The sequence below is a fragment of the Delphinus delphis genome, chromosome 3, assembly GCF_949987515.2.
Source record: "Delphinus delphis chromosome 3, mDelDel1.2, whole genome shotgun sequence".
Lineage (NCBI taxonomy): Eukaryota > Metazoa > Chordata > Mammalia > Artiodactyla > Delphinidae > Delphinus > Delphinus delphis.
Genome location: NC_082685.1, coordinates 43009935 through 43037341, shown reverse-complemented (window position 1 = coordinate 43037341; position 27407 = coordinate 43009935). Strand labels below are relative to the sequence as shown.

General features: G+C 48.5%; 1 protein-coding gene across 1 annotated transcript in view; it reads left to right on the top strand.

Annotated features, from left to right (window-relative positions):
* The window catches only part of LARP1 (La ribonucleoprotein 1, translational regulator), a 57297-nt gene extending 30721 nt beyond the window's left edge, over positions 1-26576 (top strand). The window contains exons 2-19 of the mRNA XM_060008471.1: positions 2945-3006; positions 3266-3331; positions 4273-4447; positions 5374-5502; positions 5580-5786; positions 5884-6046; positions 6873-7017; positions 10833-11007; positions 11110-11279; positions 13456-13848; positions 14631-14754; positions 14877-15082; positions 15545-15651; positions 16519-16670; positions 18999-19143; positions 21016-21125; positions 21297-21424; positions 22939-26576. Of these exons, the coding sequence (XP_059864454.1) occupies positions 2945-3006; positions 3266-3331; positions 4273-4447; positions 5374-5502; positions 5580-5786; positions 5884-6046; positions 6873-7017; positions 10833-11007; positions 11110-11279; positions 13456-13848; positions 14631-14754; positions 14877-15082; positions 15545-15651; positions 16519-16670; positions 18999-19143; positions 21016-21125; positions 21297-21424; positions 22939-23148 (2867 nt within the window). The 3' untranslated portion in view covers positions 23149-26576. The remainder of the gene's footprint in view (positions 1-2944; positions 3007-3265; positions 3332-4272; positions 4448-5373; positions 5503-5579; positions 5787-5883; positions 6047-6872; positions 7018-10832; positions 11008-11109; positions 11280-13455; positions 13849-14630; positions 14755-14876; positions 15083-15544; positions 15652-16518; positions 16671-18998; positions 19144-21015; positions 21126-21296; positions 21425-22938) is intronic.
* The last annotated feature ends 831 nt before the right edge of the window (positions 26577-27407 follow it).

The following is a 27407-nucleotide window of genomic DNA, read 5'->3' as shown; positions in this document are numbered from 1 at the left end:
CCTGGTACTTGCTCTTAAGGGGTGGGGTGGGCTGCATGGTGGATAAGTAACCGGGCACCTAACACAACGCAGTGAGAGCGCAGAGCCAGGGCACTTCGCCTAGGATCTGGTTGGACTCCTCCGAGGGGGTTGACCTAATGGCCAGGTGTATGGCAGCAGGTGGGTATGAACTCCAGTAATGTAGCCCCTAAGCCCCTACAAATTACCTTGTTCCCTAAGGTAGAAGTTCTTTGCAATCAGGGTAAATTCAGTCTTTTTAGATACTTGACTCATCTCTAGGAGATGATGCCAGCCCCACAATAAATATTTGGCCTTCGCCTATTCTCCTGGCACTAAGGCCTGAAATCTAGTAGTTCCCTCTGGCCAGCCCCATCCTGCAAGGCCTTCTCCCATCTTACCCGGCCCCATCTCACTTCACCTACGCTCATCCCTGTTTCATTTCCAGCTTTTCCTCTCCTCTTACCAGTTCTTTTTACCACAACCCGATGAGTTTGACTCACCCACGTGCTTTCTCCCCCTAAACCTCCCCTAGTTTCCCGCTCCTTAGACCTCCTAGATCTGGCCCTTCTAGGTAGCTTTTTTTCCAAAAGATAAGCTTTAGGATCTTTCTGGAACAAGCAGTATAGAAAATATAGTTGACCTTTGAGCAACACAGGTTTGAACTGTGTGGGTCCACTTATATGTGGTTTTTTTCAACAGTAAAAGCACCACATGATGTGTGATTGGATTTTTCGACTATGTCGGGGGTGGGTGCCCCTAACCCCCGTGTTGTCACGTTCCCCTGGTCAGCTTGGGATTGTGGGGGAGTAGGGAATCAGTGGGCTCTTTCAGTGGCAGTTTAGCGCTCCCATTAATTGGAGACTGAACTTTTAGTACTTTACCATGTCCCTTTGTGATCTTGGTGAACAGAATGTCAGGCAGGGTGATTACAGGATCTGATGCCTCGCAATTTTGAAAGAGTTTTTATTAGAGGAAATAGACAGTGACCTGAAAAACTTTGCCTTAAACCTTTTCCAGTAGTTTTCAGGAACACCTGGCCCTCTGACTGATCCTCTTTTCCAACTTTGTGTTGATGAAGTTGATGTTGCAGGCCTTTGGGCATGCTCTCGTTCTGGTAGCATGCAGGTGGTGCTGTTGGGGTGTGGAGGCTGGGTCCCTGCAGAAGTGACTGCTGTCACAGCTCGTGTGTAGCTGAGGGAGGTGATCTTCTCGTGGCTGCCCCTGCTGGTCCTAGTCAGGGAACTAGGTGGTATTAGCCTTCTCTGGGCCAAACCAGAATTAGCAAGAAAATCAGTGTGGAGTAAGTAGTTCTCTGGGCCTAAGGGCTTCATCCTCTTGGGACTGAGAGGGCTTTTCTCGTTCTCCACTGCTCAGCACTGGGAATGGGGGATGCTGTGGATTGGGTTACAGAGCCCCAGCCCTCCTGTGGCATATGGGGTGTCTCGAGGGGGCAGTGGCTCCGGTATGGGGTAGAAGCCAAGAATGCAGTGGCCTCACAGTTAGGAGTCAGGAAAGGACTCTCTCTGCTCGTTAAGGGTACACGCGTCTGATCAAGGCATAGAACGTTCCTTCTGAGACCAGCCGGACAAATTTCTCTGCTCAGGGACTGGGGGCAGCTCCTGACCCCTGGCATGGCTGGCCAACAATGGAGGCAAAGTGACGGGCGAGCAGTGGGTGAGCAGAGCCCCAGGATGTGTATCTTTTCCCGTGGATCTCTGGGGGAGGAAGGGTTCAGAAACTCTTGGTCTTCAGAGCCAAGTTGGAAAAATAAGGGTAGGTGTAGGAAGGGTCAGACCTATTAGAGCCACTGCCTTAAAAAAATTTTTTTTTTTTTTTTCTTTTTAAAAAGCCCCTGGACTTCTCTGGCAGTCCAGTGGTTAAGACTCCGCACTTCCACTATAGGCGGTGTGGGTTTGATCCCTGGCTGGGGAACTAAGATCCTGCAGCTATGCAGTGCAGCCAAAAAAATAAAAAAATAAAAATCCCGGTCTGCCCTTGTTGAAACTACTGGAGAACCCCAAACAAAATTAAATCACTGTAAACATACTACTTAACTCCTGGTAATACTCGGTTATATCTCCTTCTAGAGTTTCTACTGTGTGTATGTGTACGTATACGTTTTTTATTTACTTTACAAAACTAGGGTTATAACTTTTCTCATTTATTGTGTTTATCTTCTCATATCAGTAGAGATCGTTATCTTTTTATGACCATTCTAAACGTTGTTGAACTTTTATTTAGCCAGTTGCCTGCTATTGGACATGTATTGTTTTCAGTTTTTTTGAAATTATGAATAGCCCTTTCAGCATCTTTGCACATAACCCTAAACACTTGTCTAATTTGTATCATTAGGATAAATCCCTAAAGGTGGAACCATTGAGTCAAATGGGGGTCTCACTTTTTCTTTAGAAACTTGGAAGGCAGGCACATCTTCTCTGAATGGCTCACTCTTCTGTTGACCACAGGTCACTGAGGACAGGGCTGGCCCTGACATGTGGGGCTTAGAAGAGGTCCTTGGATTGCCCACTTAGGGTTTGTATCTTGCCTTCCTAAGTCTGCTCACACACAGACTTCTAGAATGTTAGAGCCAGAGAGGGTCTTTCAGATCCCTTTATGGAATCTGGGTCGATTCGGGAGCCCTGAATTACAGAGCAAACCCTGGCATGGACTCAGTTCCCTTTTTCACAAGAGGGTATAGAGCGGTGAGGGTCCTCCGAGTTGAGTTCTCGGGGTTTCGGCTGCTTGCTGCTTCCATGATCGCACTTGCCATGATTTCTTCAGAAAGAGGTGTTTGAGCATGTGTCCTTCCCGTCCCCACCGCGTCTTCCTCCTTTGGGAGCCTGCAGGTTGTTTGGTGGAGTGGGGTAGTGATGAGGCTGAGGAGGTGGTTGTGGGCCCCTCCCATGGGCTCTGCGTAACTCTCCCTCCCTTCTTGTTCCCACAGAACATGCTGCTCCGGCCAGGGTGGTGAGGGCAGCAGTTCCTAAACAGCGCAAAGGTAGCAAGGTAAGAAGTAGGAGTTGGCAACCCAAGCAGGGACTTCCTGGAGGTGGGAGCCTCTTTTCTGTTGTAGTGAGTGCTTCTGGACTGCGAGGTACTTCTGGGTTCTCTCTGAATAGGAGGGGCACTTTTTCTGGGTCTGTACATTGTGGATGGTCCTCGTGGACAGACTGATTTTGGCCTCTGATCTCTCAGTGGAGCTGTATTTTGGATGAGGGCCTGAATGGTCGAGGCAGGGTTACCCCTCATAGAATGTGCCTTGCAGGTTGGTGACTTTGGAGATGCAATCAACTGGCCAACACCTGGAGAGATAGCCCACAAGAGTGTGCAGGTGAGTCTGTGGGAGGGATGGGCAGGTTTGAATTCTGTCTACATGTTCACATTTGGCCTCAAGCTTTCAGAGCCTCAGCTGTTACCTTTCTGTTTTTTTAAGAGGAGTGGTTGGTATCATATGGGCAACATTGAAATAGCTAAGAATCATTCTTTGCGCCCTTGCTGTGTGTCAGGGACTGCCAAGTGCTGTTTTTTCATCATTTCATCTAACCCTCAGTGACTTCTAGATAGGTCCTTCAGTAATTCCCATTTTACAGATGAGGCCACTGAGGCTGGGGACGGTTAATTACTAGCCCTTGATGGCCAAGTGGGGATTAGAAGTCAGGTGTGTTGTATTGTTTCAAAGCCTGTGATCTCCATCACTACACTTGGATTGCCTGTAGGTGATCATTAGGCCAGGTACCCGCCTCCACACCACAGGTCATGGGGAAGCTTATGTAGCTTTCCTGAGCCCTAGCAGAAGATGGACTCCTGGTCAGTCCTCTCCTTCCCAGCACTTTCGTTCTGGGCTGACAGCTAGGTCCCTCACTGGCTCTGGCCACACTGGCCTTTAGTTCACAGCAGGGTTGGTGTGGACAGAACAGGGGCCAGCATCTCCTCCGTCCCACAGGTGACCTGAACTATGTGATCCTGTTGTAGGGAGTAAAACAATTGCCCGTTGCAGGCCGCAGCCCCGGCCCTGGGGGTTGTCTCTGTCATTTAGACTTAAGGAAGCTGGAGAGACAGGTTGTCCTCTACCTCCTGCCTGTTTGACAACTCTTGCCAGCGAAAGCATCTCAGGTGTGAAAGTAGGACCTTAGAATCCATGCAGCCCAACCTGCTGTCACATGCTCCAGCTCCTCAACCCCGTTCTTCCAGTGACAGGGAGCTCCCTTCTTTCCCATCCCAAGAGGCTCTCAGACTCACATCACCTCCCTGTTCCTCTACTTCCCGCTGCAGCCACAGTCCCACAAGTCTCAGCCTGCCCGCAAGCTGCCACCCAAAAAAGACATGAAGGAACAGGAGAAAGGAGAGGGGAGTGATAGTAAGGAGAGCCCGAAAACCAAATCAGATGAATCGGGGGAGGAGAAGAACGGGGATGAGGACTACCAGCGAGGCGGGCAGAAGAAGAAAGGTGAGTGGCTTGGATCAGGACTCGGGAGAAGGTGGTAGGGCAGAACCAAGAAATGTCGGAACGCCAGGGCTGCTGGAGCAACCTCAGGAGCCCCCGCAAGACGTCCTTGGGAGGCTGATGGGTGTAGGCCACTGGGTCAGCAAGCTTCACTCCAACTATCTGTCCATCAGTTCCTTTTCTTTAACAAGCATTTGGTAAGCCCTGTCCTCAGCACTGGGGCTCTAGCAGTGCAGAAGACGGGGGCGGGGTCTTTGCCTCAGAGTGTTCTTTGTGTGTCTTGATGTATTGCTGTCCCGTGTTAGATTTCATTTAAAAGGCAGGAATTCCCATTGCTCTGGCTGAACTGGCTAGAGTACAGGTTTGGCTGCTCTCATACATATCCAGAGGAACAGGGGGTCTGACCAGGATGGAAGGTTATTTCTCTCACCTGAGAGCTGGGTGGAAGTAGGCCAGGTGCAGCTCTTTGATTCCTTTGTCTTGCTGTGTGTTGGCTCTTCTCATTCCAGATGACTCACTCCACCTAGCAGGATGGGGAAAGGGGGGAGTAGCTCCCTGCCTTTTAGGGACTCACCCTGGAATTGACTGCTTCCACTCAGCTCCCCTGGGTAGAATTTCGGCACGTGTCTAAGGGAGCCTGAAGGTGCAGTCTTGATTCTGGGCTGCCATGTGTCTGGTTCCAGAGGGGGTTCTCTTGACGGTGGAGAAGTTGATATTAGGAGTCAACCGAGAGTGTCCATCACAGTGAAGTCCACCACCTTCTTATTTTAGAGATGAAAATGAGGTCCAGTGAGGGAAAGGAATCTGCCCAAGGTCACCAGATGGTGATTCAGGCCTGAGACCCCAGACAGGGACAGAAGTGTTGGGGGTAGGGATGGCCAGGAGGGACCTCTCCTTCAAGCCTTTCTTGTACCCATGCTGTCCTCCAGGGAACAAACACAAGTGGGTTCCGTTGCAAATAGACATGAAGCCTGAAGTGCCCAGAGAGAAACTGGTCTCTCGCCCTACTCGCCCGCCAGAGCCACGACACACACCTGCCAACCGCGGGGAGATCAAAGGTATGCACCTCCCACTACGGAGGGCCTGGGCATGAGGCTCCTCCTCAGGCCTGACCCGGCGCCCCCTCTCCCCATAGGGTCTGAGCCTGCCACCTACGTGCCCGTGCCCGTGGCCCCCCCCACCCCAGCCTGGCAACCAGAGACCAAATCGGAGCCTGCCTGGCACGACCAGGATGAGACATCGAGTGTGAAGAGTGATGGGGCTGGTGGGGCGCGGGCTTCCTTCCGTGGCCGTGGACGGGGGCGTGGTCGCGGCCGGGGACGCGGCCGGGGTGGCACTCGAAGTACGTGAGGCCCCTTTGGGCTCCGGGATGTCCGAGGGAGTGCGGTGGGGGGCGGGCAGGGGTATCCTCTCCCTCATGATACCCGTTTCCCCCTTAGCCCATTTTGACTACCAGTTCGGCTACCGAAAGTTTGACGGTGCAGAGGGGCCGCGCACCCCCAAGTACATGAACAACATCACCTACTACTTTGACAATGTCAGCAGCACTGAGCTTTACAGCGTGGACCAGGAGCTGCTTAAAGACTACATCAAACGCCAGATGTAAGTGGACAGGCGCCTTCCTCCTGGAGACATGGGTAGGATTGGGGGCTGCCCGAGGATGGTAGCCTGGTAGAGTAGGGCTGTGCAGGCCCTTCTGGTGCTAGCAGCAGTTGCTGCCTCTGGCTGGACCTGAAAAAGGTAACTTGAGAGAACTGTACTACCATTATAAAAATTAATTAGTTAATTTTTTTAAAAGGAGAGAAAATGTCTAGATTCTGCTCTACTTTATCCCTTTATTTGTAATGGCAGCATTGAGAACGCTAGCATTATTGGTGAGGCTCAGTGCTCCGTGCCTTATAGGCATTCTCTTATTTAGTCCTGTGGTTGTCTATTTAATTTTTATGAGCTGGGTTTTATCCCCTTTTTATTGATGAGCATACAGGCCCAGTCACTTGCCTAACTGGTAAGTGACAAGGCGCAGATTTGAGTCTATTTCTGTCTGATTTGCAAAACCTTAACTCCTAACCTCTCTAATATGTTGTTTCTCAGTCCAGTGGGGGAGCCATACAAGGAAGTAGATCATTGCAGAAGAGTGTGATAAGTGGCTCAGGAACAGAAGAGAAAGTGACCAACAGTATTGGGACTGGGTTTTAAAGGAGGATGAGGAGCTTGTCAGGCATACAAAGAGGCTGAAGGGCAGAGAGAAGTTTGACCCAAGGTTAGGGAGCCATGAAAGGATAACATCATCTCTTTTCAGCCTTTAGGACTGTAAGTACAGTAGGGACAGGGTTGGTCAGAGGCTATGTGAGCTTCCTGGAGTGTACAGAACAAGGAAGGCATATTCACAAATGATGAAGCAATCATACTTCTTCTCCCCTCCACCTAGTGAATACTACTTCAGCGTGGACAATTTAGAGCGAGACTTCTTCCTGCGACGGAAAATGGATGCTGACGGTTTCCTTCCCATCACACTTATTGCGTCCTTCCACCGAGTACAGGCCCTTACCACTGACATTTCACTCATTTTTGCGGTATGTCTCTCTCCCTGGGGCTGGGGTGCAGAGGAAAGAAAGGTCCTTACTTAAGGAGCTGGAATTTGGGCCAAGGCAGAAAACCCTGGAAGAGTCCTCATCTCATTACTTACCCTAAGATTCCAAGGCTTGGCCAGCCTCTCTCTCCCTCCCCGTCCCCTCCCCGTCCCCTCCCCGTCCCCTCCCCGTCCCCTCCCCCTCCCCCTCCCCCTCCCCCTCCCCCTCCCCCTCTCTCTCTCTCTCCCCCTCTCTCTCTCTCTCTCTCTCCCCCCCCTCCTCCCCCCACCCATCCCTTTATTATGGAAAATTTACAAAAGTAGACACAATGGTATAATGAGCCCATTACCCAGCCTCAGCATCTATCAGCTCCCAGCCAGTCTTGTTCCATCTGTCTCCTCATGTTCCCTTTCCCAGATTACTTTGAAGGAACTCTCCGGTAATCTGACATTTCATCCATGTTTCAGTATCTGTGTCTGAAAGATAAAGGCCTGTTAAAAAAAAAAAATCAGTATATGATTATTGCATGTAAAAATATTAACAGTTCTTTAATATCACCAAATATCTCATCAGTTGCAAATTCACCCCACTTGTCAAAAATGTTTTCGTAGTTTATGAGAATCAGGATCCAGATAAGACCAATATTATTGTCTTATTAAGTCTCCTCCTCTCCCTCTCTTTTTCCTTGCAGTTTATTTTTTGAATATGCTAGATTGTATATCTTGTAGAATTTTCCATAGGACAGAGTGGTATCATTTCACATGTTCTTCTGTACTCCAGATTTTTTGGTAAATTGGTTCTTGAGAAGCCTGATGAGATTCAGGTTTTGGTTGATTGTTTGTTTTTTTCCCTCCTCGTCAAGAATACTTTATAGATAGTGATATATTCTCTCAGATGTCACTTAATGCTTCACTTGGTGCTCTTTTTTGCCATATAAACTGCAAATCACTGCCTGTTACTTCATTAGGGACTACAAAATGTTTATATTCTGTCAATCTGTCTTTATTTGTTAGCTGGAATACCTCTTTAAGGAGGTACTTTGCATTATCAACTATTTGGTTACCAAGAAGTATATACTTCGTACAGGAAGGGCAGATAAGTGCTTGATCTTTTCCTTTGTTAACCAGTTTTCAGAATTATGAGCTGATCCCTAATAACCTTCAAAGGTGAACAGTGCGTTTCGAGTTTGTTTTTTTTGTGTTAGTATCATTTAATATCATTACAAACTTGTAGGTTCAAACATTTTGTTTATTTCAAAATTATTGTAGTTATTATGCTGAATCAAATTGTTGTGTCTTTGGCCAGTGGGACCCTGGTTCATCTTGTACATTTCCTGTCCCAGGTCTGAAATTGGCCGTTTTTTTTAAGGAACTCTGGGTCCTCTATTTTGGGGAAGTGGTGTTTTTGGTATTTAGATAACACAGTTTGAGTTGTAGCGGTGTTTATTGCTACTTGATTGGTCGATGTTTCTAGAGCTTTTTGTTTGTTTGTTTTAATAAAATACATCATGAGATTGTACTGATAATTTCTATTAAAATTTCTATAGGGTCTATACACATAACCCCAAGTATCTTTAATCTGTAACTACTACTTTCTCCCATGCCAAAAATCCTAATTCCTAACAACATTACCATAACTATTCATTTGTTTTACTCTACAGTTTATACACATTATACTTATAGTACCTCTCCCACTCCTAAAAAGTTTTTTTTCCTATTTATACAGTCAGTGACTATTTTCAACTTGAAATAATTTTTTTGTGGTTGTTTCTTTAACTTAATATATATTAGTTTCATTAGCTTCGCTTTGCTTTCACGTTTTGGGGATTGCTTTCTTACGTCTTCATGTTTGTTTTACATTTATAGAAAACATTTATGTGGTTCCAAAGTCAGATGGTATGTTCATAGAAGCCCGACTTAAAATTTTCTTATTTACACCTTTTTCCCTTTCTTTTACTATAAGCAACCTTTCTTGAATCTTTCTATTAAAAAAATTGAGTAAATGCCTCTGTGGGTATTATATACTTCCCCTTTCTTAGATGAACGGTAACATATAGCGCATGTATTTCTTCACGCTTTTTTTGCTTTCTCTTAATATATCTGGGAGCTGACCGTGTAGTAGTAGTAGTAGAAGAAAGGTACTCTCATTCTTATTTACAGGTGCATATATATATATATAATCTTTTCATGTTTTAGCCCGTGTCTTTGGTGTAGATTTCTAGAAGTGGGATGGTTGAACTGAAAGGCAAATGCATATGTAATTTTGCTAGCTGTTACCTGATTCCCTTTCTAGTGGGTGTGCCTTTTGCATTCTCACCAGCAGTATATGAGAGTGCCTCTTCCTCAGCCTCACCAACACAGTATGTTGTCACGTGTTAAAATGTTTTCCTCTTCCATTTTAAAGATTTTTATTTTTTTTAATTTTTAATAAATTCATTTATTTTATTTTATTTATTTTTGACTGCATTGGGTCTTTGTTGCTGTGCGCGCGGGCTTTCTCTAGTCGCGGTGAGCGGGGGCTACTCTTAGTTGCGGTGCGCGGGCTTCTCTTGTTGCGGTGGCTTCTCTTGTTGCGGAGCACAGGCTGTAGGCGCACAGGCTTCAGTAGTGGCTCGCGGGCTCTAGAGCGCAGGCTCAGTCGTTGTGGCGCACGGGCTTAGCTGCTCTGTGGTATGTGGGATCTTCCCGGACCAGGGCTGGAACCTGTGTTCCCTGCTCTGGCAGGCAGATTCTTAACCACTGCACCACCAGGGAAGCCCCTAAAAGATTTTTAAAAGGAAACTCTTCTCCCCCCTCCATTTTTCACCCTTTTTCCCAGAGATAAACACCTGTAGCACTTTACCTGTGAATCCTAGAAAAATTCGTGTGCATTTGTATGTTTTTACTTAAAAATTCAAACACCAAAAAATTCAAACACCAATGGGATCTTTTTGGGTTTTTTTAAGTCTTTATTTAATTTGTTGCAATACTGCTTCTGCTTTATGTTTTGGTTTTTTGTCCTCAAGGCATTTGGGATCTTAGCTCCCCCACCAGGGATCAAACCCTCACCCCCTGCATTGGAAGTCAAAGTCTTTTTTTCGTTTTAATTAATTAATTTGGTCGCGCTGGGTCTTAGTTGCGACAGGCAGCCTCCTTAGTTGAGGCAGATGGGCTCCTTGGTTGTGGCATGTGAACTCTTTAAGTTGCAACATGCATGTGGGATCTAGTTCCCCGACGAGGGATTGAACCTGGGCACCCTGCTTTGGGAGTGTGGAGTCTTACCCACTGCGCCACCAGGGAAGTCCCTGGAAGGTGAAGTCTTAACCACTGGACTGCCAGGGAAGTCCCCCAATGGGATCTTAAACTCACTGACCTACACCTGCTTTTTTGTGACTCTTACCACCTCAGCACATTTGAAGCTGATTTTAAAGCCTGAATAGTGTTCCATTGAATGGATGTGCCATAATTGGTTTAAATTGCTTATGTGGTGGCAAGCGTAGGTAGTTTCCAGTTTTTTCCTTTTACAGACAGTGTTGCTGTGAATGGCCTTGTATCCAGATCTTATGTTGTCACCTGTTTGTGCAAGTATTTCTCTGGGGCTGATTCCTGGAAGTAGAATGGCAGGGTCAAAGGGCAGGTGTGTTTTTCATGTTGGTACCCTCCTACAAGTTTGAACATCTCACCCGTCCGCTGGTCGTGGAAGATGGTACCAGTTTTCTTATACTCCTGCCAGCACTGGACTTATCCCTGAGCTCATGGGGCTCAGTCATCTACCAGCTTCCAAGATCTCAGTCCGTCCATGTCTTTCCTCTGCATCTTCTCCCTCTTTCTCCCCTGCAGGCCCTAAAGGACAGCAAGGTGGTGGAGATCGTTGATGAAAAAGTCCGCCGAAGGGAGGAGCCAGAGAAATGGCCTCTTCCTGGTCCCCCAATAGTGGATTATTCCCAGACTGATTTCTCCCAGCTTCTCAACTGCCCAGAGTTTGTGCCCCGCCAGCACTATCAGAAGGAGACAGGTAGGTACCCTGCTGGCATGTGGATGCCTCCCTGTGGCCCTTGTCCTCTGGCCATCAGGAGGAGGGCTGGAGGGATGAGGATCTCCCCTTTCCACCCTTTAGAGTCGGCGCCTGGCTCTCCCCGTGCTGTCACACCAGTGCCAACTAAAACAGAGGAGGTCAGCAACCTAAAGACCCTGCCCAAGGGCCTGTCTGCCAGCCTCCCTGACCTGGATTCTGAGAACTGGATTGAAGTGAAGAAAAGACCTCGGCCCTCCCCAGCACGACCCAAGGTGAGTGAGGCCTGCCACGCACCTGAGTTCTAGGGTCCTGGCCTGGAGTGTGGGGAGGGGTGTTGCAAAGGCACAGAGCCCTGGGCTTGTAGAGGCTGGCAGGCACGCTGGGTGGCTCAGGGTTGTAATGCGAGCTGGAGGTCACCAGTGACCGCAGGAAGGCTGATATGGCCTGTTTCCATTTCCAGTGGGGATCACCCCTCAGGACAACCTTAGCTCCGTGAGATCCTGAATGGCATTTTTCACAGGAGGAGATGATGCAGCCTCTGGCAGCAGTGTCTCATTAAGTATTAAGTGTTTCTTAACACATGCCTGTTCTTTTTGGTTTTGGCCACTCCATGTGGCATGCGGGATCTTAGTTCCCCGACCAGGGATCGAACACGTGCTCCCTGCAGTGGCAAAGTGGAGTCTTAACCACTGGGCTGCCAGGGAAGTCCCTTGGCTGTTCTTTTGACCCCATCTAAATCCCTGGGGCTGCATTTTTAGTGCCTTCCCCCTGAATTTGTCCTCACTGTCCCATATATAAGCCCCTCAGACCTTCTGAAGAGGGAAGGGATGGGGAGCAGACACACAGTCTGGACAGAGTCTAGACTAGAACACAGGTCTCCTGTCACTGCTGGCTGCTGACCTTGGGAAGCTTCTTTAATATCTCAAGGCTTCATTTTCTCCGTTTTCGGATGGAAGTAAGGAGGGATTAGACTGCTCTAGAAATAGTAAAGCAATATATGAATAGCTCACATTTAGTCCCCTGTTAGAGAAGTGTTTCAATCTCAAACTAAAATTACTGCCCCTTTTTCAGGAGCAGACTTTTGCTCCATTCACCTGCCCATTGCCATCCCTTCTTTGGAGACCTTCTTGGTCTGGGGCTTGTGAGGAGGCCTCAGAGGTGACCTTGGACTTTGGGTTTATGGAATTCTGTGCTCCCTTTTCCATTGTGACCACCCCCCTCAACTCCTTCTTCCTCCCTTCCTGTTTATACCCCGACTTCCTAGCCTGTTCTGGCTGCGGTCTTCCAGAAAGTGTCAGAGGTTAGGCTGGAGTCATGAGGAGAGGGTAGGGTAGTAAGTGCACAAGGACCTGACAGAGTTCAGTTCAGTGCTGCAGACTGCAAAGGCTTTGGAAAGGTGGACCCGTGCTTAGCCCCCATTCCAGAATTCGAGCCCCGACTCCCACCTGACCTATCGTGAACCTTCCAAAAGAGAATAGGGTTAGAGTTTATACAGAAAGCGCTTTGCACAGCAGGGAATTGACGTTTAGATATATATTATGGGGTAGACAGATGCTTTACTTCCAAAATTTCAGATAAATTCAGCCTATCAGCACTCTGGAATACTTTGTTTTGGCTGAAAACAGTCTTGTTTTCTCTTGCCTTTGGGACATGCTGTGTTTTTGTTTGTTTTCTTTTTGCCTCTCACTGTCTCTGTCCCTGCCTTCATCTGGCTTACTTATGCGCGTCCTTTCATAGTCACTTCTTCTGGGAAGCCTTCCCCGACTGTCCCCACTCCCACCCCCAGCTGGTTAAGTGCTACTCCCTATGTGCTCCACGAGGCCTATTTATAGTCCTCACCATAACACACTGCAGTTGGTTGGTTGGTTGACTTCTTCTCCCACTAAACTGAGAGCTCCATAAATTCAAGGACCTGGTCTTGTTCTTTTTCTGCTTTTAGCGTCTTCATACAGGGCCTGGTACCAGTGGGTACTTGCCCATTTATCAAGTAGTTGAACATGTGCTGTTGCTAGATCCCAGTCTAAGTACTGGATAGGATGGAAGGCAAGGCAGCTGTGGTTCGTGCCTGATGAAGATTCCAGTTTATTGGGAGGTGTTGGGGATGGACAAATGGATGAATCAACCTGTTGAACTTGTACCCACTCTCAGGCCAGGTGCTGTGGAGGTAAATGAGAGTGCAGTTCCTACGTGCAGGGAAGTTGTTATCTCAGTGTTTATCAGTGACTGTGATGTGAGCTGTGAGCGGAGAAGCCTGGACTCGTACGGGACATCCTTTTTCCATGAGGCTGACTCCGAGGCTGACAGCTGTGACTTGCTGGCATTATCAGGGCCGCAGTTGTAACAGTCCCATGTTGAGGGGTCAGGGCTTCTCCCAGGGCACAGCGACAGGGCCTGGTATAAGGTGATTCCCTGGTGATTCCCTTTCTCCTCGGTCTGCCCCCATGTTAGAAGTCAGAGGAGCCCCGGTTCCTCCACCCGACTACTCTGCCTCAGCAGCTGCCCTCTCAGCAGCTGATGTCCAAGGATCAAGACGAGCAAGAGGAACTGGATTTCCTGTTTGACGAGGAAATGGAGCAGATGGATGGGCGGAAGAACACCTTTACCGCCTGGTCTGATGAGGACTCTGACTATGAGATTGATGACCGGGATGTCAACAAGATCCTCATTGTCACCCAGACGCCACCTTACATGCGCCGGCACCCGGGGGGGGACCGCACAGGCAACCACACCTCGCGTGCCAAGATGAGCGCTGAGCTGGCCAAGGTCATTAACGATGGGCTCTTCTACTACGAGCAGGACCTGTGGACTGAGAAGTTTGAACCCGAGTATTCCCAGATCAAGGTGAGTCTTGGGCCTAGCAGTGGTGGTGGGGCCTGGGGTGCCTGTAACGTGTGGAAGGGGAAGGCTGACGAGCCGTGTGACCTTGGGCACAGAGCCTCAGCATCCTCCTCTAACAAAAGGGGGTGATGCTCGACGTGAACGGTGGACTGTGCCAGTGTAAGAGCTGGTCACTCTGCTTCTTGAGCGTCCGTGTTTAATGTCTTAAGTTGGCTAGCCACTTTGGTGAGGAATAGGATAAGACTTGGATCGTCATTTCTGTTAGGCATATATAAAAGTTTAAAAGCCTTTTGAGGAACTTGCTTTGAGGGTGAAATGTGGAGGAAAGATAGGTCTTTTAAAAAATCACTGCTACCTGGGAACAGTCAAAACTGGTATAGTAGGTGTTTACAGAGTGGGTATGTGTGGGGGTCGGTTGGCCTTTGGTGAGCCTCTGTTGTGAGTAGTAGTGTGTTTGGTGGAGATGAGAGAATTGCCCGAAGAGAATCGGGGTGGGGGAGTCTACAGCACGTTCCTGGGGAACCGGAGTCCTGACCTCAGTGCTGCTGCAGAGAGGGCTGGGCAAGTACTCCCTCATTCTGGGTTAGCACACCCATGCCTGGGTACCTGGGGTTGAGGCATAGTGACGGGGCAGCTGAGAGCCTGGGGACCAGAATTCCATGTATGTGGTCGCAGGAGCTGCCCTCTTCAGCTTCTTGCATGTCTTGATTCCTAAACAGGCTAGGGCAGTCTTCTTACCAGCATCCCTCCCCCGCTGCCCCACCCCAATCTCGTATCCTCTGCAGCAAGAAGTCGAGAACTTCAAGAAAGTCAACATGATCAGTCGGGAGCAGTTTGACACACTAACCCCTGAGCCCCCTGTGGATCCCAACCAAGAGGTCCCTCCTGGACCACCTCGCTTCCAGCAAGGTGAGAGGTGACACCTGCCACCCTGGCCTGGGTGGGAGGGTCTGGAGCTGTCCGACGGGGCCTTACAGGGACAGGCATTCACAGGCCTACCTCTGCTTACTGTCCCCACTCTGCCTCTGCAGTTCCCACTGACGCCCTGGCCAACAAGCTGTTTGGTGCCCCCGAGCCCTCCACCATTGCCCGCTCTCTACCAACCACTGTCCCAGAGTCGCCAAACTATCGCAACGCCAGGACCCCTCGCACTCCCCGGACACCGCAGCTCAAAGACTCAAGCCAGACGTCACGGTTTTATCCAGTGGTGAAGGAAGGTCGGACGCTAGATGCTAAGGTGAGGCGTTCCTGCTGAGCTGCTAAGAGTCTTGGGCTCACTTCACTGCATTCCAGGGCTCTGCTTCTCTCTCTTGCCTTGAGCCAAGAAAGTGGCACGTCCCCCACCTGCTCCGTATTCTTAGGCTGGTGGGCCCACCAGGATTGAGTGACACATCTGCAAGATGGACTGGGCGTGGGAGTGGTGGCCGCATGTAGCCATGGTAAGGCCTAAGGAGGACTGACCAGGTGTGGGTCCTTGAGCAGATCATGTCACCAGCAAGCCTCGATCTCCTCATCTGTGAAGTAGGCGTGTCAGCTCCTAGCCTACAGCTGTGGACATCATGTGAAAATAGACATGAAAATGCTTTATAAATTGTGAGATAACTCACACCTAGGAGGGAATCTTAGTCCTACAAATGCTTGATGCTCCTCAGTGTTGAATGAGTACAATTAGTAACGAGTCCCGGACTGACCTTTGCAGATGCCTCGGAAAAGGAAGACCAGACACAGCTCGAACCCACCCTTGGAGAGTCACGTGGGCTGGGTGATGGATTCCCGCGAGCACAGGCCCCGGACTGCTTCCATAAGGTATGGGACAGTGGGGAAGGGAGGTCAGGCTGACTGCAGGGCGGGCAGCAGAGCCGTGACATTGATGGGACCAAGAAGAGAGAAAGTCTTTGGTCTGCAAATTAAAGAAAACTTAAGGAAGGTGCCCTCATCCAAATCCAAAAAACGGGAGCAGAGTCTAGAGAGCTTAATCCAGACCCCAGGAGGAGGGAGGCTGCCTTCTGAAGTGTGGCGGCCACACGGCGTTCTCTCAACAGGACAGCTCAGTTGATTTCCAAAGTGGGTGTCTGCTGCCTCCCTCACAACAGCTAGGGAGTTGAATAAAGATACAGATTCCTGGACCCCACCCTAGATCTCCTGACTGAGCTTCAGGGAGTAGGGCCCAGATTCCTTTTTATTTTTTCTCAGGAAAACTACCCCCGTGTTCTCAGTTCCAAAGCAAGATTTGGGAGCCACTGACCTGTGCAGTCTACTCCCTGCAAAGATAGGCATGGTTTTAAGAAAAATACGTTTGGGTTAACCCATTACAGCTCATTAAGGAAAGTCAAATGTTAACACGGGATAAGTAAATGGCTAAAAGCTCAGGTTTGGGCACTGTACAGATCTGGGAAGTTAAATATTAGCTCTGTGACCCAGGGCAAGACTCCCAGTCTCTGTGAGCCCCAGTGACCTCTTTGTTAAAAGAGCATCCAAAGGTCGGTACAAAGAGTGAGACCCATGGATATATATGATAAGTTACGGGCCTAGCACAGTACCTGGGCCTCTTTGTTTGTTGCACTGTGAGAGGCTGGATCTTGGCTGCTGGAAGAGACCAGAGAGGCCCCTCCTATTTGATGGCTGGCAGGTCTGAGGAACCTGGTGACACTGTCTGTTTCATGGTCTCTATAGCTCCAGCCCCTCAGAAGGCACGCCTGCGGTTGGCAGCTATGGCTGTACCCCTCAATCGCTGCCCAAGTTCCAGCATCCTTCCCACGAGCTGCTCAAGGAAAACGGCTTCACACAACACGTCTACCACAAGTATCGTAGGCGCTGCCTTAACGGTAAGAAGCACAGAGGGAGAGGGCTGAGCTTCCTGGACCACTACTTAGATCCAGTGTAAGGGCTGGTGGAGCAGGTGACTATTTTCTCTAACCTCAGAGCAAGAAGTGATAGGACATAATAGCCAGGTAGTTTTGGAATACAGGAGGCAAAAAGAATCTGGTGCTTAGAACATTCCTGTTCCTTGGTCTTTCTCTACTGATATAAAAAATACCAAGAATTTTCCTGGGTCTGGCAAGACCACCAGTGTCACAAAAGGGTGTGCATGAGACAGCATATATTCTCTAGAACAGTGACGGCCTGTGGACCAAATCCAGCCAGCAGCCTATCTTTGTACAGCCCTGGAGCTAACAGTTTTTTACATTTTTCAGTGTTTGTGGGATGGGGAGGGAGAGAATTTATGACAGAGACCATATGTGACCTGCAAAGCCTAAAATACTTACTCTCCAGCCTCTCACAGAAAAAGAGATGGCTGACCCCTGCTCTAGATGAGACTGCAAGGAGAGCCTCTCTAGACGCTCTCACCTGTTACCTTTCATCACAGAGGAGATAGCTTTTAACTGTAGGTTTCTGTCAGGTTGTTTCTAAAGATGCTCAGAGTCGGTCTGAATGCTCACTTGGAGTTATTAAGTCACTCAATCCCCTTTTATTCAGCAAAACAAGGCTGCTAAATGCTTGGTTCATCTACCTTACTTCCCTCTTCGTGTGTGTGTGTGTGTGTGTGTGTGTGTGTGTGTGTGTGTGTGTGTGTGTGTGTGTGTGTGTGTGTGTGTGTGTGTGTGTGTGTGTGTGTGTGTGTGTGTGTGTGTGTGTGTGTAATTTATGGAGATACAATTTACATACCATACAGTTCATCCATTTAAAGTGTACAGTGCAGCCAGTGGCTGTTAGTATATTTAGGAGTTGTGCGTCCATCACTAGAATCCGTTTTAGAACATTTTCATTACCTTAGAAGTAAACCCTGTGCCCCTTACTAGTCACTCCCCACCCCCCCACCTCCCCACCTCCTCCCAGGCCTGTGCAACCACCACTCTGCTCTCTGTCTTTATGGATTTGCCTGTTCTAGACTTTTCATATACACGGAATCATACAATATGTAGTCCTTTGTGACTGGCTTCTTTCCCTTAGCATAATAATTTCAAGGTTCATTATATGTTGTACCATGTATCAGAACTTCATTCCTTTTTATTATCAAACAACGTTCCACTGTGGATGTACCACATTTTGTCTATCCATTCATCAATCAATGGACATTTTGGGTTTCTGCTTTTTGTCTATCATGAGTAATGCTGCTTTGAACATTCCTGTACATGTTTTTGTGTGGACATAGGTTTTCATTTATCTTGAGTGGAAGAGGTGGGATTCCTGGGTCATATCATAGTGTAACTCTGTGTAACCTTTTGAAGAACTGCAAGACTGATTTCCAGAGTGGCAGCACTATTTTATATTCTTAACAGCAGTGTATGAGGGTTCTGATTTCTCCACATCCTCCCAAAACTTGTTATAGTCTATCTTTTTGAGTATAGCCATCCTAGTGGGTATGCAGTGATATCTTTTTATGGTTTTGATTTGATTTGATACGGTTTTGAGAGCTAATAATGTTGAGCATTTTTTCATGTGCTATTGGCTATTTGTAAGAAATGTCTTCTTTGGAGAAATGTCTGTTCAGATCCTTTGTCTACTTTTTATCTGGATTGTTTGTCTTTATTATTAAGTTGTAATGATTCTTTATATATTCTAAGTACAAGCTCCTTATCAGATAACATAATTAGCGAATAGTTTTTCCCATTCTGTGGGTTGTCTTTTCACCTTGTTGATCATGTCCTTTTAAGAACAAAGGTTCTTAATTTTTTAGTGATATTAGATTTTTCTGTTTTTTCCTTTTGTTTCTTGGGTGTTTTACATACATTTTTTAATGGTACCATTTTTACTCGTTAACATTGTAGGACTGCTGAAATAATCGGTACTGATGATATAGTGAAGAATATAATTTGTTGGAGTACACAAATTATTTGTTCATGCTTTTCCTTGTTATATAACTACACTGAGAGCAGTAACCTTTGAGGTGGAGAGCTAGACCAGGATGACCTGGTTCTGAAGCTGATGCCACCTACTTCTGGGGGTGCTCAGGCCCAGTGCCCAGCAGCAGAGCCTGACGCAGGGTAGTTAGTCCTCAATAAACACTTCCCCAAACACTTAAGGGGGCAGGTGATGAGGAAGGGAGTTGGGAGGAGAAAAGACCGATGTCTTTGAGCCCCAGGATCATTTGTCCCCTGAAGCACAGGCAGCCTGGCTCTAAAACACATCTTTCCTCCTTCCTCCTCAATCAGAGCGGAAACGCTTGGGCATTGGCCAGTCTCAGGAGATGAACACTCTCTTCCGCTTCTGGTCCTTCTTCCTCCGAGATCACTTCAACAAAAAGATGTATGAGGAGTTCAAGCAGCTGGCTCTGGAGGATGCCAAAGAAGGCTACAGGTGAGTGGGATTGGGGTGAAGGCTCTGGCTGGGGCTTGGGGGCGTGGTGAGGGTTCTCCGTTGGGTCTACTTCCAGAACTGTAATTGGAAATCTATTGTATATATATTTCATGTACTTTGTAAAAAATTATTACTTTGAATGAGTAATATATTCAAAATTCAAAGAAGTCGGAAGGTTATGTAGCGAGTGAGGAGTCTCCTTATCCCAGTTTTACAGCCGTCTAGTTCCTTTCCCCACAGGCAGCCAGTATTGTTAGACTCTTGTGAGTCCTTTCTGAGAATACTTTGCTTATGTAAGCAAGAACAGACCTAGGGAGTCTCCCCACACACCTCTTTTGTTTACACAAGAGATGGCCTCCATTAGATATTATTTTGCACCTCACTTTTTCACTTAAGGCTATATTTTAGAGGTCATTCTGTATCCATTTATAAATGACTTTCTTGTTCTTTTTTTATAGCTTGTATGGTCTTACACTGTATAGATGTACCATAATTTATTTAACTAGTCTCCTATTAATAGATACTTCGGTTGCTTTCAACATTTTGCTATTCAAAAAAAAACCCAAAAACCTTTGAAGGGACACTTTTTCTCCCAAGTAAAATGTTTTCTCTGTAAGCAATTTGAAAAGGACAGAAATGTTTAAAGAAGCTGGGGGAAAATGTCCTTCAGTACAGAGACAGCCAGTGTTAACGTTCTGCCATATTATGTGTATTTAGGTCATGCAAGGAATGCCTTTTATGTCTTATTTATCATTTATAAGCATGAGCACTTTTCCATGTTGTTAAAATACTTAACCTTTTTGCCTTCTTACAGAAGTTGTTACATGAGACAAGATCATTTGAAAATCCCAATTCCCAAAGATAACCAGTGTCAATAATATTTAATATATGTAGTCTGTGCCCTTCCAGACTTTATGTGTGCATATATAGATATACATTTTACATATTTCTTTACAACAGTGGGTTTATTCTACATATAGCAGTTTGAAATGTGTTTTTTCTACTTTATAATGTATTGTAAACATCTCTCAGTAGTATATTTACATTATAATTTTTTTTTTTTTTTTCCCCCCGGTACGCGGGCCTCTCACTGTTGTGGCCTCTCCCGTTGCGGAGCACAGGCTCCGGACGGGCAGGCTCAGCGGCCATGGCTCACGGGCCCAGCTGCTCCGCGGCATGTGGGATCTTCCCGGACCGGGGCACGAACCCATGTCCCCTGCATCGGCAGGCAGACTCTCAACCACTGCGCCACCAGGGAAGCCCCATTATAATTTTTAATAGATTATATTATTCTTTTGTACTAAGTTACCATGATTTTTCTTAATTGCTTCTCTAAGACATTTAAATTTTTCAAAATAATGCTGCTATGAACAATTTTGTACATCTATACAATCTTAGTCTACATTTTTGGTCATTTCCCTGGTGTATGTTCCTAGAATTGAAATTTCTGAGGTAAATGAAGAAACCTACTAATTGGCATGGTCAAATGGCTTTGCAGAGAGTTCATGCCAGTGCTTGACAAACTTTGCATAAGGGACAGACAACAAATATCTTGGGCTTTGTGGGACATAAAGTCTCTGTTTCAAATACTCTGCTCTTGTAGCAGAAAGCACCCAGTGATATTTCATAGGCAAATGGGTGTGGGCAGGATGCTGTCGTTCATTCGGCCTCAGTTTGCTGACCCTTGGCAAACATTTAATGCTGGACTCATTTAGACTAGCATTAAATGTTAGCCTTCTCAAAGTATGCTTACCATTTTCTCAATAATCCATGTGTTTAAACTGTTTCATAGTTCATCTATCATCCAGGTGCATTTCCTGTCTTACAGATAAAGAAACTGTCCCAATTTCACTGGCTTGTGTTCTTCTACAGATATGGTTTGGAGTGCCTTTTTCGATACTACAGTTATGGCCTGGAAAAGAAGTTCCGGCTGGACATATTTAAGGACTTTCAGGAGGAAACCGTGAAGGACTATGAAGCTGGTAAGAGTCAAAGAATTGGGGCTCTGCGAGCCCTGGTCATCTCAGTCTTCTCGGCCCCTAGCTCTGCCTGGGCTTGTCTGTATCATGTCATACCTCCCTCTCCTGAGCCTCTCAATTCTCAACTTCGCAGAACCAAGTCTCTCTCTACCTCTTTCTCCTCTTTCCCTGCAGGTCAGCTGTATGGGCTGGAGAAGTTCTGGGCCTTCTTGAAATATTCCAAAGCCAAAAATTTGGACATTGACCCCAAACTTCAAGAATACCTCGGCAAATTCCGACGTCTTGAAGACTTCCGAGTGGATGTGAGTGGATGTCTCTCCTCTTTCCCACCCTGATTGTCCTAGAAAGAAAACTGGACCAGACATCAGGATACCTGGATTTTGATCCCAGCTGTGCCACTAGCTCAGGGACCCTTCCTGCCCGCATTTGGACCTCAGTTTCTTTGTTAAACCGAGGGTGTGAGAAGTTGGGCAGTGAAGGCTAATTGGAGGGTGTATGGTTGCTCCTTCCTCCCTTTCCCATGGTGGATGTGGCTAAACCATCATAATGTTCTTTCCCTATTATCTCTAACCCTCCTTGCTGCTGTGCCCTAGTTAGAGGTGATCAGGATGAGTACCCAAGGTAAATGTCTTTCTGGGGGAGGTCAGTTCTAACCCCAGAAGTTTATAAAATATGTCCGATTCTTCCCTGCTCCGCCCACTTCATCTTCTTGGAGCAGTGACTCGACAGTGACATCCAGTGGTGGGTCAAAGTTATTACTGCTGGTTCCTCTTCCGTGCTAGGTGCTTCAGGGACTCCGGAGATAAGTAAAACTTTTTCCTTCAGAGAGATTATAATGTAGTAGGGATATGCCAGTCATCTTATTCCCTTGAAACCTTTTAGCAAATAGAAGTAAATAATAGTCCTCACATTTATTTAAAAATTGACACTGATAGCGCTAGGCACTTACACTGACCTCATTTAACCTTTATAATATGAAGCAAGCAGGGTTACCGTTATCATCACTATAGCAGTGGATGAACTGGAGCCCATGGCCAGCCAGTGAGATAGTGGCAGCGCTGCTCAGGTGTCCTGACAAAAAGATGAGTCCGTTGTCTTCCATCCTTAAGGTCTTCCTCCTTTCTGGGCCTGGAGCGGGGAGTACATGGGCAGAGAATAGGAAGACCTATTGGGAGTAGAGCAAGAAGGGCTCCACTCTTGGCTCCCAGAAAGGGAAGGAAGTGTCCTCGGGGTTATTACAGGATCTTTGGCAGTGGTGAGGCTAGACTGGATCCCGGTCTGACTCTCAAGATCAGTGTCCTTTTTAGGGCCTTGAGGGGCGTGAGGCGGTCCCCAGGAGCATCTGGGCCTTCTGAGCGGAGGCATTGCAGCATATTGCATGCCACGTTCCATGTACCATCTCCTGAGCAGTGACCTCTTCTCAGAAGGGGAGCAGAAAGTTGTATGGATAAAGGCCTGGGCTTCAGAGGTCGATGGGCCTGGTCCAGATTTTGTCTTTACCAGTTAAAAGCTCTGGGACCCTTGGCAAATTATTTTTCTATGCTTCGCTGTCCTCATCTGTGAAATCAGATGGTCATGTCTACATCAAAGGGTGGTGTAGACCACCGGAGTGAATGTGCATAAACCAGCACAAGGCTTGGCCTCTTGGCATAGAGATGTGCTTAATGAAACGGGTGACTAGCTTTTAGGGTCATAAACCTATTCATCATCTACACTGGGAGGTAGGAAGTTAGGGGGTCTCTAGACAGCTCTGGCAAGGAAGGGGGTGTGGGTAGTAGTGCTCCCTCATCACCTCTGACTCCCTCCTCTGTTGCAGCCCCCCATGGGTGAGGAGGGCAACCACAAGCGACACCCAGTGGCAGCAGGAGGTGGCAGCGGCGAGGGCAGGAGGCGGTGCCCCTCCCAGTCTTCCGGCAGGCCCTCCGCCGTGGTCGGCCAACCCCCCACACCAGCTACCGGCCAGCCCATCCGAGAAGACGCTAAATGGACAAGCCAGCACTCGGACGCACAGACTTTGGGAAAGTGAAAAACCCTTTAGCCCTGGGGTTTTGTGGGGAGAAGGGATGGAGGGGGTAGGTGAGAGTCTGTGGGGGTGCCCAGTCCCAGGAGAGGGGACAGAGAAGGGACAGGCCTGTAGTCGTTAGGATGGGCCTTTGTGCTGAGTAGCAGCGTGTACACCATTTGGGCTATCAGAGGCGCCCCTGGGCAGGAGCCTCCACACACCCCTTCCCTCTTCTCTCTCCATGGCTCTTCTTCACATCCTAGCTTCTTCTGGGGGGGGGGGGAGGGTAAGGGGGGAAATTTTTTTTATATATATATATATATACATATATATATATCAAGTTTTAAATTATTGATAGTTCGTCTGGATTACCAAAATCACTCTGCAGCCCTGCCCGCGGCTGGTAGGCCGCAACCCTGGTCCCCATCCACAGCTGCGTCCTGCTCCCCCGCCAGCCAACTATGCAGCCCACAGAAAGGCCCTGTGGGCCCCATTGCCCAGCACTGTTTCACAGAAGGCTCTGGCAGCGTCCCTGGGCCCCACGAGCACCAGCCCCTTGATCATCTGGGGCTTGCCATCACCTTGTTCTCTCCCTGCTGTCCCTACCACGCCCTCCTGCCATCTTCCGGGAGAAGGAAACCAAAGGATCTAGGAGTGGGGGTGGGGAAGGTTTCGGCCTCTCTCCACTCCCCTCCCCCCATGCCCCTTACTCCCCAGCCCAGAGAGACGCTGCTCGTACCAGAAGAGACTATTGAAAGATGATTTATTTTATTTTTCTCTGACCTTTCCATCCTTGGGAAAATGGAAAAGAAAAAAAAAAAAAAGACAAAATCGACCATAAAAGACCAAAAAAAACCATCAGAAAACCCCCACCTAATCCACAGAAAGTGATGTCTTTCCCCTACCCTTGGAATTTTCTTGTTTTGTTCTTGGAAATAGTATTTTTTTAAAAGTTGCCTTATTGTGGAGTGGGAATCTGAAATACCCAAATGCCTGTTTTCCTCGGTGGAGTCAACTCGAAGAGCTCCCACCTTCTCTGGATGTGCCTGGGCTGGATTGACTAGAATCTGTCTCTGGATTGAGTTGCATGTACAGTGCCTCCTGCCTGTAGGCAAGAGAGTTGGGGGCGGCTCAGATCAGAGCCGTGCCCAGAATATCTCCGCTGTTGCATCATTTGAAGCTGACGTCCCGTGTCTGTACACTGCTGCCACTGTCGTGTCCTTGCTCTGCTTGCTGTTGCCTCACGCCAGGGCCCGTCCTGCCGTGACACCCTTCATCCTACCCTTGGAACGCCAAGGCCAAGTTTGCTTCAGACTGTTGGAGGACAGCGTTGGCCTGGATCTGGGACACACTCGTCCTCGGCTTGACTGTCTCCCCTACCTCAGAGGGGAAAGGTGAACACTTGGCAGCTGAGGCTTGGAAACCTTTCTTGCGTTCCCTTGATAGATCTCTGAGACCTCGAGGAGGCTTTGTCTCTTAAAAGGTGGAGAGAGATGCCGTTCTCCTCCCTTGGGCCGGGTGGGTATCCCCATCTTGCGCCCCGCCCCCTCTGCAAGCCATCTCTGCCCACCCTCCAGTTGACCCGGCCTGGGAACGAGAGATTGAGGAGGCTTTGAGGGTGGGGGGGGGGGTCCTGCCAGTTGGAGAAGCCCTGTGGCAGGAAGGTATATGTGGACATAGAGTATACCTGACTTCTCCAGCCACTGACTGCTTGACTTGGGCTGTGAATGACAGTGGAATGGCTGGAGTCTCCTGGCATCCAGAGCTAGGGAGGGTGACCCAAAACTGACCCTCACAAACGGGGCTGGGTGCGGGTATGCCAACACGCTCACCACAGGGTGGTGGTGGTCATGTGCTCACGCCTCTTGGCCCTTGTCAACTGCTTCCTCTGTCGGGCCCTAAAGCTGGGAGTCGGAGACAGTATCTCAGGCTGGCTAGGGCTTGCCCTGTGTCTTGGGCACCTCATTGCTTTGGCCTGTGCCCTCCCCCATCTCTGGCCTCCCAGCAGTTAGTATGGGGAAGCCCATCTTAGTTCCTGTGAGCCGGTTGTCTCGAAAGCCAAGGATGAGTGTCTGGTCTCTGCTCTGACAGTGGGGTTTGAGGCCTCTCCCTGCCCAATCTGGTGCCTGCTCCACAATGTGCCAGACACTGGACGCCCTCCTCCTTCCCTTCATTGCCTCTTTCTTTCCTTTGGGTTGCTCGGCCCTGTACTGTATCCAGCACCACAGAAACCTCAGTGTTTGTCCTCTGCTGGGTTTGGGGGCACAAGGAAGCCTTGGGAGTATGGGGAAAGGCTGTTCTTATCTAGAGTTTACTCCCAGGCCAGGGGGCTGCCATCCTCTCCCTGATCCTCCCCACAGACACCCCACAAAGAGGAAGCCCCTTTTGGGTGGGGAGGTGAGGACGTCATCTCAACACAGGCTGGGGTTGGGGGGGCTTTTTTCTTCCTTTTTTTCTTTCCTTTTTTTTTTTTTTTTGTAACATGTTCGGAGTTAATGTTGCAAAGAGTAGTTTACATCTTCACTTTCTGAAGACACTTGAATTTAGGACCGATGTATCTGTGACAAGCACCATCCTCCATGGGGATCCAAGATCGGAGACACAAAGCAACAGCCTGCCCAAATCCTTCTGTTCATCCTGTTCCCTTCCAAGATTGGTCCATGCCAACACAGCCTTTGGGCATCAAACATCAGAAGGTCTGTGTACCTCGGCCCTGCTAAGGGGCAGGTTTCTCTCGTGCTCTCCTGAATCTGGGAGTAAAGGCACTACCAGGAGAGAGGGGCTGCCCGACCCTGCCCCAGCCTGGACCCCTTGGGCTCAGATCCAGGTGCAGAGCCCCCCGTGTCAAAGTTGTTATGTTTTTGTTTTGTTCTATTGTAGCTCTTTTTTTCCCTTTCCTGATGATTGGTTTTTGAAAAGAAAGTTGCTCAGAAAGCCCTGGCAGTGGGGAGGAGGGGCAGGAAGGACAACTAGCTTATAGGGAGGGTGGTGGTTTTTTGCCAGAAGCCTGGGTAGAGCGGTCTGAATCGCCTGGTGCCTCCTGAGCGGGGGCCCCAGGTCTCTCCTGTGTGCGCAGGGCCCGGGATGTGCCCCAGCCCCACCCTCTCCTTCAGCCGTGTTGATAGCAGAGGCAGAGAAGATAAGAGCATACAGCCCATTTCTGACTGGAGAGGAAAACTTGTCACCGGCTTTGCGGAGAAGGTTCCACCTTATGCTCATAGTACGTTATCTTTACCATGTGCTAGGATATCACACTTACAAGGACAAAAAAATGTAAAATACTTGAATGAGCTTGTATTATAACATTAATATTATTGAGAGTATCTGCTTTCCAGGCTGAAGTGATTCATTCATTATTCTAGTCCTGCTTTAGTCGTTTGTAATTTGTGGTAATTATGCTTTTCTTTTTAATACAAAAAAATGTATAAAAATAAAAACTTGAAAAGGCAAAAGCCTGGCTGGTCTCCCATGAGGGGTGCAGCTGTTGGGGGTGTGGGGTGGAGCCTGGTTCTCCTTCCGACCGCAGATGCAGAGGAGCCTGCGCTCGGGATGTGCACAGGAAACCTCTGCGGGGCTCTGCCACTGTGCTGTCGGGGAGTCTGCCCAGGGCAGGGGCTCCGACACAGCTTCTACGGCTGCTAGTGCTTCCAGGTGTTTCCTCGGAGATACGGAGAGCTTCTGCCAGCCTCGAATTCATGTCCGCCTCGTGTCTCAAGTGAGATGGGGCAGCTGTAGGCAGTGCCACAGACCAGAGCGACACCATTCCAGCAGCTGGAATTCCAGGACTTCAGGCACTGGCTGTGGCTTGGCATGGTGTCAGGGCACAGCCAGGAAGATACAAGTTGCTGTGACTCCTCACTGGACAGACTTCCCTGCGGGGTATAAAGGAGGGACCAACACTCTGGCCCTGTGGAATCCAGGTCGGCCACGGAGCCCTGAGGATTGACGCCGGGGAAGGAAGGATGAGCGCTCCCACCGGGACCGGCCCCTGAGCCGCTGGTGCCTCTCCCTGGCCCGTGAGGCCAGGCACCAGCCGTGATAACGGTCTGAATGCCGGCCTGGCCTTGGGGTGTCATTACAAAACTGAACGTGAGCCTTGTTTACTCATTCCCTGACAGCTGTTTGTCTCCTGGGCCTGGCACTTGACTTCCCATCTGAAATGGTTTTCCAGACAATTCCACCTTGTGTCAGGTGAACAGGAACTTTAAGAGCACCGATGGCCCGCAGGGGCCAAAGGTGAGGCTAGGAGACAGTGGGCAGGGCTTCTGCGGGCCGCTCTGGGA